The sequence below is a fragment of the Pundamilia nyererei genome, unplaced genomic scaffold (genome assembly GCF_000239375.1).
Source record: "Pundamilia nyererei isolate P.nyererei 1_Seehausen unplaced genomic scaffold, PunNye1.0 scaffold00059, whole genome shotgun sequence".
Taxonomy (NCBI): Eukaryota; Metazoa; Chordata; class Actinopteri; order Cichliformes; family Cichlidae; genus Pundamilia; species Pundamilia nyererei.
The window spans coordinates 451,804-463,513 of record NW_005187460.1 but is presented as its reverse complement, the minus strand read 5'-3'; the positions used below and the strand labels follow the sequence as shown (position 1 = coordinate 463,513).

The following is an 11,710-nucleotide window of genomic DNA, read 5'->3' as shown; positions in this document are numbered from 1 at the left end:
AAGTCAGGAGTACTGTGGCTCACTTCTTTCTGAAAATCAGAAATTCTCATGAGGCACTTATGATGATCTTAAATCATTACTCTAAACAAAATCTATCAGAAAGTGATGCATTTACTTGTACATACATTTACTTGAAAATGTTATTAAAACCCATAAACATCACAGGCTGTTGGCTGTTGCTAATGCTATCTGGTTATATCCAAAGAGGTAAGACAAAAATGTGACCTACCTGCTATATCACAAACTAGCCAACTTCTATGTTTCAATTAACTTTTCACATAAATGAATACATTCATTTACAAATATGTACCAGTACATACTTGTGAGTAATTTCAAACTGGATTTCTGTTGTACCAGCAACCCACACTTTGAGCATCTGCACCAATAATAGAAGCATGACTGAGGAGAAGAATAATGGACCCTGGGAAGTAGGCTATCTATTCGCTCACGAGGCTGTCTCTAAAGCATGATCTCACTTGAAACTTGTAAATTTACTATAAGTGTACTGTGTGTTTATAGATATTCTGCGTGTGGGTTCATGATGTGGTTTAACACAGGTTGCCTATGCTTGAAGCAAACTGTCAAAGTTGGCCTTTCCTCTGGAACTGACCCAGAATAGGCAAAAAAAAATCTCACGCAGTATAAAAGAGTCTTTTAATAAAATAATAAGTTCAAGGTACTTAGAGAATGTGCACATTTGACAATCAGCAGATCTATTGCCACAGAAAATATGTCCATAGACAGAGTATGGTGTGCACTCACACGCATTCTTGCAGACACACACATAAAAAACACATTTTTGTATTGTTTCCCACTATTTACATAATTAGCTGTGATCAGAGGATTAGCAAAGTTGATCAGCTTACTTCTGAGTTATTATTCCACAATAAGTTGATCTAGGCACTCACTGCCCTCCAGTGGTCACAGTGAAGTACTACAACAGTACACATTCTCCAAAGACGTTTCAGCATTGATGCAAGAAAAAACTGAGGCAGTTGTTATGGCACAGTGACGAAAGGAAAATCATGAGCACTGATGCAGGTGTGAAGGTTTCTGAGGATGTTTACTCTGAGTGTTGGAGATGTATAGCTTTTAATTGCCAGTTTTTTTACACTGGAAGAAATGAAGCTTATGTGTAAGTCTAAGAGGGAAGATTTGTAATATCTCATCTGCCTGCTTTGCTGGGTGTTTGGCTGCTAATCTATTCAGTACATCACTACCACTTTTCTATGCCCTTAATCTCAATACTAACATCTTTACTCTTGTTCATTCATTTTGTTGTCAGCCTCTGCCCTCACTGACACACAAAACAAAACAATGACTACACAACAGACTAGCTACACAAGACAACACACTAAGATTTGGAGGTGCAGTGTGTCTGTGGACCCCAGAAGGTTAATAACACTCACCTTCATTCCATTTCCAGAGTGTAACAACCAACCACCTGTGTGAAATCTGAAATTGCCATGGTGCTGATCCATTTGGTAATGGTGGAGGCAATATATTCAGTTTAAGAATTTATATTCACTCTTAACTGTAACTATGCTCAAAGTGTTAGTGTTATCTTATTTTAATAAACAACACTGTCATATGCAAAACTGGGGTAGCAAGAGATCATCTTAGGGTGGCACAGGCCACCTCATACCACTCTTCTAAATCCACCCCTGACCTTGTGGTGTTTTTCAGACTAAGTCCACAACAATTATTGCAATTATTCATTTTAAATGATTAAAATTAGCTATTAAAATCATCTTCCATTACATCCACAGTAGTTCAGGAGTGCTAAAGGCTAATTACAACATAATGGCCTATCAGATTACCAGCCATGCTGCCCTCAGAGGTGCTGATCAAAGTTGTAATTATATGAACAACCCCCTCATTGGTCCACTGTTAACATATTCACAGTGATTGAAACGCTACTGGTGAAAACACGTGGTTATCCACGCCCACCTTGTTAATATTCAGTGGGTGCTGAAGAAGGTTTTATAATACAGCAGTGAGGACAGTGTTTATTTGTTGTAGTGGTTATACATGGTTATATAAATCCTAACATTTGCACAATGTTCTCCTTATTTTCACTTTCACATAAAAATATATAAATCTGTGGACGTTATGTGTTCGTGCCTTATGTAAAACCACGCATGGTGTGGTGTCAATGTTTTTCTTCAAAAACAGGTGTTGTAAAATCAAACTAGACCCAGACCCACCTGTGACACATGAAATACTGCCTATATGTAAGGGTTAAATTACAGAGCCCAGCACTGGCTGTGTATCACCTATAAAGTAATTTCACAGGGAAAGGATGAAAGGTGTTGCAGAACAAATAGAAGGAGTCACCAGAGTCATTTTTTTCATAAAAGAAAATCCTTTAATTGATGTTGTTGCAGGTAAGAATTAAAAAAGTGGAATGTCTTTTGGAGCATTTTGAGACACATTAAAGAAACCTGACCACACTGTACTGTATATGAATCCTGCAAGCAAAAAACTGCAAACAGAAAAAGAACTTTCTTTAACTGCTTTTCTGGTAGAGTTCCAGAAAAGGGTGTTCAGGTTCAGAGCTAACGATTCTAATTTTTAAGGCTCCTTTTTTATGACCATAGCTGTTTGGACCTGTTTCTCAACAAACTCATATCCTGTAAGCTATGAAAATCTATAATTAGATTAAAGGTTAACAAGTTTTCAGGAAGCTGAAGACCTAGGACTTTATATTACCTGCTGCTAGACAAACAAAAAAAGAACATTTTTCACATCCAGATATGAGAAACGATGGCGCTTTACTTGATGTCAATGCTTCGAATGCGAGCATCCCCATCAAAGTTTAGGGCCGAGTATTTCTCTGCACCGACGCGGTTGGGGAAATGGAATGTTGAGCCATCTTGTAAAGTCACCACAAACTCTGAAGGAGTGAATTCAATGGAGATCTAAAAGGTATTATCAGTGAGAGAAACAGACAGACAAAGGAATCAAATATTGTAATAGATGTGATGTATAACGCTCAAGGTCTTGCAGATGAATGTGCGGTATCAAATAATGAAGTTACCAAAGATGCAGTGGCACTTATTTTCCACCAGAGGTCACTCTCAGAGAGAGGCACTATACAGACTAAAGAGGAAGCTAATAGACATATGACCCATGCAAGGCTAAAATATAAACACACACTCTCACACCTTGAACTCCTGTCCCAGGGAGAAAGGAAAACTTTGCTCGCGTTGCTCCTGACACCAATTGCCTCCCTCGAAAGAGTTGCAGACAATTATATTTGAGTCTCCATGGGCATTGAAACGAGGGTTGAGATGAAATGCAATTGTGTCCTCGCCGGGGCCGATATTCACAGCAAAACTGCAATGTACAGACATGTGACAAACCTCATTTACTTTAAATAAGTAGCTCAGTCTCATTCTAATGGGGAATTTGAAAGAGAAATAAGCATAGTAAGTAAAATACAAGGGAAAGAAGAACAACAATCAAGCACGTTTCACGGCTTAAAACCACATTTACCTTAAATTACTGACTCAATTAAATTCTCATAGTCAATTTCAAATAGAAGTAACTGAGTCAAGTTCAGGAAGATACATCACATGTTCTATAGCTTTATTTCTGATGGTTCAGCTACTTTAAAGAGACAGCTAACACAGACAAAATCTAATTTACTCATTTTTTTAGCCAAAAACACTAGCTACCAGTGTTTGTACTAAATGATAAATACAGTGATAATGACACCCTGTCAAGAATTAATTTTGCTGAATATCGATTGAAGATTTTTCTAACTTTACTGTGATTCATTCATTTACAAACTCATGACACAGCTCGTCCTTTATCAATACTTACTCTCCAGCCTCAGGTTTGGCGACTCCAACAACAGTCATGGTTTGTCCAACCTTGAAGGACATGTTCTTTACAAACATACCCTGTGCATAAAAAGAAGGCAAGTTTGGTGATACAGTGTATTATTGTCTACTAATACTACTGACTTTTATTAGATCCAATTATTATTACAGCTTCAGGCAGAAAACAGCACTGGTATAGTCTCGGCCATTTCTCCGATCCTCACTTTATCCCTAGAAACTGCAGAACATGTGTTTTCAGTTATATCCCCATTGACTGGCTGGTCAAATATTCCAGCTCATGTGTCCTGAGGTTGCCAGGGACATTTTTCTGTACGCCGATTTTGGCAGAGACTGAATGTTGAAAAATGATGAGGGACAACTGTTAAACTGAGTCAAATTTTCCTCAGTGCAATACTAGATACCGGGAGTGGAAAAACACTAAGCTTAGCAGAAATTCAGTTCCTGCTGTACATGTGGCAGGGAAATAGTGGTTTGTGTAACAATTAGGAAATGGTCATTCTAATGGGGAATTTGAAAGAGAAATAAGTATAGTAAGTAAAATATAAGGGGAAGAAGAACAACAATCAAGCACGTTTCACGGCTTAAAACCACGTTAACTTTAAATTACTGACTCAATTAAATTCTCATAGTCAATTTCAAATAGAAGTAAATAAGTCAAATTTAGGAAGAAACACTAAATGACATGATCCATAGCTTTGTTTCTGAAGGTTCAGCTACTTTAAAGAGACAGCTAACACAGGCAAACTCTTCCACTGAAGGAAAAAAGTCCAGGTGTACAAGTCCTTAAAAGTGTATTCTAAAGATGTACGTGATCATTTAAGTCTGTTAGACTCTTATGTCTATTCATTTCCACCTAAATTCCTAATGCAACTTTTATAGATTTTTTTTTATTCATTTGTATTTCTTCACTGCCCGCCTTCATTTCAAGGCACAAGATCAGAAACCTACTTGTGTGGGTTTTAAATGCTGCAGTTGTTAGAGAAACATCCTAGATACAGTCAACAAGAAACCGAACACATTTGCTAAAAAATAACCATGAATACTTGATCATATTAGATCATGCAAACAATTCAATTTTAGATTCGCTTGTGAAGAGACCAAACTTTCCCACTGAACATGACTTTGAAGACTTAGCAATGTAAATAATTTACATTGCTAGGTTAACAAACTGACAGGTCGCAATACCTTAGAGCAGTGGTGTCCTGCAGGTTTTAGATGTGTCCTTGATCCAGCACAGTTGATTTAAATTGCTAAATTACATCCTCGACATGTCTTGAAGTTCTCCAGAGGCCTGGTAATGATCTAATCATTTTATTCCAGTGTATTGACCCAGGGTGATATCTAAAACCTGCAAGACACCGGCCCTTGAGGCCTGGAGTTTGACATCCCTGCCTTAGAGCAACATTGTTCACCTCAACCTCTTCATGACTGTGATTCTCAAATCCCACAGAAGAGAAAGTTTTCCAAGGACCTCTGCATATTCTGTAACCCCAGTTACATGTTCACTGTCATCTGCATTATTAGATCCCAATTAAACTAAATTCTGTTCATCTTAAATTATATGTCACCACCGTATCAGAGTTTCTATTGGTACACAGATAACAGTACTTTCATTTATATCCCCTTTGTAGACACACAAACATGTAATGATCTGCACTGTTCTATAAACAGGCTGAAATCGTGGCACGCCACAGCTCACTGCAAAAACTATAATTTATTTAAAGATCAACCAGTGTAAGTAAGGGAGGCATAGTAATGTGAACATTCTTCCTCTGTTAGAAAGTGTGTTTGGCTGTGCTGGACTGGGCTTGTGTCCGAGCTGGCAGTGACGCTGCATGTCTCCCAGACATTCTGCCTAATGAAGGAATCTGAATAAAGTAATGTGTAAGACATGATACTTCACTGAATCTGTCACTGGTGTGATGATGAAATCGAGCTGGCAAGTTATTAAAACAGTAACATGTTACTAGTAATAAAGTAATTATAAAAATAAACTTCACTGAACTGAATGAATAATTGTCATTTCTGTGTGAAATCAACAAAAAGTGAATCTTAACAGTGCCAGGGACATTATTTGAGAGATAATTACACTTCTGCTTAAGGGTGAACTGTTGTTGACCCCTGTTTGGCTTAGATTTGCAGGATTGTTGGTTCTGTTCTTGTTTCTATGTTATTACTTTATTTCATTTCATCCCTTAGTGTGATTTAAACCACAACACCCCTTTAGCCCCAAAAAAGAAAAAGAGATACAAGGTCTTGATTGTATTCTGACTATTTTATCAATTCAAAGATGCTAGAATGCAATGCAGCCTTTGTTCAGCTCTGACACTGGGAAAAGAGAAGGCGTGACTGAAATGAAAGACTCAAGTGTTATCATGTGTTTATATTACTAAGGATAACTTTCATGCATAGCCATGACATTGATCTATTACTATAGATGAGAAAAAGAAAATAATGATTAAGTAGTAAATAATGTACGCATATGCTCTGTGGTGAATATTTTGACCATAAAAGGTCATCAAAAAATTCAAAACATTAGAACTCCTAACAGCTCACTAAAAACTAAATGCAAACATCTGTTTTAGTTAGTTCAGTTTAGCTGATGCAATTACATCAGCCTGGTAAATATAACGCTACCAGCTGTCAGTTCAATGCTTAAAATAGGCTTAAAGCCTAAGACTGTCGATATCAGTAAACCAAAGAGTCATATGAAAATCAAAGTAACAGAAGTTGACTATTGTTGTCAAAATTTTACTTACATTATTCATCTTGGCAGATGCAGAAGGTTAAGTACAGCTGAGAAGAAATGAAAGTGCTGCAGGGCCTTGCCTCTCTGCACCCCACCAGATGACTCCAGTATATAGAGGGTGGGAGGTGCCTTCAACCTGAGTGACATTTCAAAGAGCCAATAGAATTGTGCCATTGCTAAACACCCAAGAGCTGACTCACAGTGAGATTAGAAACTGCAAATAACTAATGTAGCAGTTAACAAATACTTGCAGATGTTGGTGAAGTGAGGCTAATTAGTGAAAGATCATTTGTTAACATCAAACTGTTACATTTTAACCTGGTGGAGCTGAGCCTGACTGTGAGGGGAACTGCAGACTTGGAGTTAAAAATAGAAGTGTATTTGTTACCAGGGAGACAACTAAATATTTAGCAGAGCCAGCGGTCTTAATGTCCACTTACTGTATATAGCTCAGGGCATACAATAAGATCAAATGCCGGCATTTGGAATAAATCTGTGGCAAATTCTAGGTAGAGTTGAAATTAAGTGAAATGTTGGAAGTGAGTCAGATCCTCAAAATGATTTGAATATATGACTCACACTTAGAGCCAGAGTATACTGTCAGCTGCTGACAGAAGACAGCTGCTGTGAGTGCAGCAGGGTGGGTCAGTTCCACACATATCCACTACAATGTATTACAAACTAATGTAATTCAGAGCAATGTCACAGGAACCATTTATCAAGAAGTAATTTCTTTTACAGTTATCTGCTGTTTTTCCCTCTGTAACTACTAATTCTAGTCATATTTGCAGGGCTGCTCCAAACTAAATTTGGCTTATATCTCATCATGGGCGACCGTGGCTCAGGGGGTTGGGAATCACATCTGTAACCGGAAGGTCGTTGTGTCCCTGGGCAAGACACTTTACCCTACTTGCCTACTGGTGATGGCCAGAGGGGCCGATGGCGCGATATGGCAGCCTCGCTTCTGTCAGTCTGCCCCAGGGCAGCTGTGGCTGTAGCTTGCCTCCACCAGTGTATGAATGTGAGAGTGAATGAATAGTGGTATTGTAAAGCGCTTTAGGTGCCTTGAAAAGCGCTATATAAATCCAATCCATTATTATTATTTAACAATAAAAACCAAAAGTGGAGTTTCAGAAGGCGTTCTATTTTTGTAATCTAGGTTCAGATTCCAGGCTGAAAACTTAAACCTTGTGACCAGTTCCCTTACACTTCACACATTGTAATGGTACAAAAATAAAAATTCCTCCCTGTGCTTTATGACTTCTTTCTGGGTCATGTTATTGATTAAACACTTTTTGGCACCACCACCTCAAAATAATGTCCTGAGAGCAATAGAAAAATCACAAGATCTTTAAGTAAAAAGTACAAAAAGAATGCTTTAAACTAATTTACATAGTCCACACAGTGCAAATGGGTAATCATTCAAAGCATATTGCAAAAGCAGTCCAACAGTCTATAAAGACAAAGAAAGGAGATATTCTTCAACTGCCAACTCAGTCATCTGATCTGAGCCCTTTAGCGCATACTTTTCAGTTATTAAATAAAAACTGAAGGCAGAAAGATGCACAAACAAGAAACTAAAGACAGCAGCTGCATCAAAGGGTTTCCATCGGTTCTGGCCTTCAGACTGCAAGGGGTTTTTATCCAAGTAATAAAAACTAGTATTATAATAACAAAAATGCAAGCTTGATCAGTTCATTCCTAAACAACTAATGCAATGTGCAGTAAGTAAAAACCTGACTGAATGCTAAAATTTCTATAGGAAATAATATTATCTACTTCTTGAACAATGTGCTCCTGTGACCATATGTCAAAACAGGGTGCTATCTTCAAATGATGCATGATAGGTTCTCACACACCTTTCTGGATGGTCATGTTCTAACCCTACTGCACAAGCAAATGCTGTGCAGTAGGGGAATTATTTACAATTGTGGTCAAAAGCTTATATACACTCCTCTTGGGGAATAATGTCATGATAATTAGGGACTTTTAATGGTTTCTTTAACAGTTGATTGATTGAATGGTTGCGCAAAGGTCACAAGTTGCACCTTGACCACATGCTTTTGGTCATCAACAAGCTTTTAGCGTAATTCTGGGTGGATATTTGAGCTCTCTTGTTGAGAAAATTGGCAGTGTTCATTTAAACTAACTGGTTTAAATGGACTCGGCTTTTAAGAGTATTCTACAAATTTTCAACAGGGTTGCGATTGGACCTTTGGGGAGGCCATTCCAGAAGCTTCATGTTAGCTTCTATTCCAAAACCAGTTTTGATGTGTTTTTTGATCATCTTTTCTATTGTCATTGGCTTATACTTGTAAGATTAAAAATGGTTTCCAAGATTTCTACCTTATTAGTTTATTTGATTTCATCTTTTAATGCGATTTTAGATATTGCAAACTTTTTCAAACAAATGTATCCCTGTATCCAAAAAAGCTCAAATGATACAAGGTCTCTATTGTATTATGCCTAGTTTAGCAATCCAAAGAGGCCAGAATGCAATTCTGCCATTGCTCAGCGGTAATATTGTGAAAGAGAGAGGGTATGACAGAAATTACAGAAATGTTGCATGTATTTATTTCCCTTTCTAACAGAGAACTTTCACATCTCTGTTAGAAAGGGAAATGAAAGGGAAATGCATGTTGACAAGAAGACAAGACAGAAAGACATTTTCCCAAACACTTCTATACCACATGTCTTCCTGGAATAACAGCCATTGCCATGTATTGGATGTCAGTGGGAATACAGATTTAAGACACTTCTGTATTGGCTTTAGCAATGTCCATGGTTTCTATGTGGGATGGCAGGCTCCAGAGCCTGAGGGCAAAAACACCAAAGTCCTGGTTTTGTTCTCTGGCAAGAAAGGCTCACTGACACTGACAGAAACTGGAAGGATGAACTCAGTGACCTCAAGGTAGAATATGGAGTTAAAAGATCTGCAGTATATTATGGAGCCAATCAATGGAGTATTTGAAAACAACTAATACTGAACTTAGAAAATGATTTCACACATAACCAGTGCAACTGAGCGAAAACAGGATAATGTGCTCTCTTTTCTGTGCACCATTAAAAAAATCAGTTTTGAACCATCTGTAATCAAGGAAGGGTGAAACTGAACAGTCTTATTTTCAGCAAGTTATGGTAATCCAGGTGAAAGGTGACACAGACAGATAACTGTTTCAACATTTCAGAAATATAAAGGCAATGCATGATGTATGTAGCACGTATGATTAAAAACAGAAGGGGAACAAAAGTGGATCCTTGTGGGATGCAACAGGTACTGGAAGCCGACTAGCTTCATCTTTCGATCATGACGTTCCTATATTTGAGGAGGGAAACCAGTGTAGAACGTGACAAAGTTTGTGTTCCAGATATTTTTAAAGAACTTGTTAGATTCTATGCTGAGATCAAGCATGACTAAATAGTAGACTGACAGACAAAAGCTGATTATTATTATATGCCTTAAACAGAGAAGTTTTTTTCTATGTATGCTTTTCAAACCAGAGTGAAACTTGTCAGATATGGTAAAAGTATTTAAACATGGCTATAATTAGTACCTTTGCAGTAAACCGAGTCACTTCATTTTGTTTTAAAGCACACAGTCAGCACACACTCACACAGTCCTATAGAAACACAACATGGACCCTGATCCCCTCAGTAACTATAGGCCTGTTTCCATTTAACAAGATTTTAGAAAAAGCTTTGTTCTAATTGGGACTAACAAAGACTCCTTTAAGAAGGTGTGGTGGAGTTTATTACTAGTGTTTAATTATGTTTCTCAGGTAAGTGATCAAAACTGGCAAATTTTGTATTTGGAAAGATTATCTTCACTTTCAGATCAGCTTGTTCAAAGTTGTGTACCACCTTACAAGTGAACGACTGAGGATCTTAGTTCAGCTCTACTTTGAGTATTGCCAACAAACAGTGTGTAGTTTGTTCAGAAAGCAGGTGGAATTATTATTATTATTATTATTTTTAAAGTTCATCTCTCTACAGGATAAATCTGGAAAAGCTATGTCATATTTGTTGCTAGTATTGTGAAAACCAGTTCCTTTATCAGACGTTCAGTGGGACAAAGAGATGTGACATGTTTGCTCATGCTTGTGGTCTTAAGGCAGTCAGCAGATCTTATGACACACACATATTCGCCTACACACACACACACACACACCTGGTACAGGTTTTACTGAATATTTATTATAACTATTTATTATCATCACATGAAAGCCAGTAATTCAGCTACATACTTTAATTATATGAGATAATGAAATGCAAACCACTACAACATTTATTCCAGGCTTCACACCAGCACAAAACAATTATATTTGTGTTTATTTCTTAAGATTAAATGCAAATTATTTTAAAAAATTCTATCTGTTGATTGGTAGTTAGCAGACGATTATCAAAATTCATTATTTTACTCAAGAGTTATTAGTGAAAATGCTTGAAAGTGAGAAGAATTCGAGAATAGTTATATTGTTTGTGGTCTGACACAAAGGTGATCTGAGTGTTGACCACTGGAGTGTCCTCCAGTGGTCAGAGTGCAATACTACAACAGTCCACATTCTGTAACGACTATTTACTACTGGAGGCAGCTGTTATTACAAGGTGACAAGGAGAACCAATAGAGCGCTAATGTAGGTGGGAAATCTTCTGAGGATATTCCCTCTGAGTGTTGAGGATGTATAGCTTTAACTAAAGTAACATAAAAGTAAAAAACAAACAAACAAAAATATCAATCTGACAGTGATGCAAAATTATAACAAAATATAATGCAAAACGTCACACACCACTCAGCTACACAAAAGTCAATCAAACTACATAGATACGCCACTATTCTTGGGTAAATGCAGGAGCATCAGAGTTTGTGTGAGGGTAATACACCAGGAAGGATTATCTAGCTTCAAAAACAGAAAGCAAAAATAAATAGCAATATTTAATGCTTATTAGAGATTTTCAAAATTGAAATTTACTTTAAACAATTTGGGCTCAAAACAGTCAAAAAACAAAAACAAAAAAAACAAATAGGCTATTTTTTCACAATTCAGCCTCCCATATTATCCCTGAGAAAAAAAATGTGGTGTGAAGCATAAAAAAAGAGTTTAAAAAAAAAAAA

General features: G+C 37.2%; 1 protein-coding gene across 1 annotated transcript; it reads right to left on the bottom strand.

Moving 5' to 3' along the window:
* Nucleotides 1-2,342: 2,342 nt before the first annotated feature.
* LOC102199562 (beta-galactoside-binding lectin-like) lies at nucleotides 2,343-6,700 on the bottom strand. Its single transcript, XM_005734521.1, has 4 exons — nucleotides 6,608-6,700; nucleotides 3,829-3,908; nucleotides 3,168-3,339; nucleotides 2,343-2,921 (listed from the first exon to the last, which is right to left on the bottom strand). The coding sequence occupies exons 1-4, from the start codon at nucleotides 6,614-6,616 to the stop codon at nucleotides 2,775-2,777; spliced, it is 408 nt and encodes a 135-aa protein (XP_005734578.1). The 5' UTR covers nucleotides 6,617-6,700; the 3' UTR covers nucleotides 2,343-2,774.
* Nucleotides 6,701-11,710: the final 5,010 nt, after the last annotated feature.

What these genes read in the sequence shown, in the direction of transcription:
- LOC102199562 (XM_005734521.1), bottom strand. An exon ending in GCCAAACCTGAGGCTGGAGA is followed by an intron (nt 3,340 to 3,828) that starts GTAAGTATTGAT and finishes TGTACATTGCAG; the next exon opens with TTTTGCTGTGAATATCGGCC. An exon ending in CCCTGGGACAGGAGTTCAAG is followed by an intron (nt 2,922 to 3,167) that starts GTGTGAGAGTGT and finishes AATACCTTTTAG; the next exon opens with ATCTCCATTGAATTCACTCC.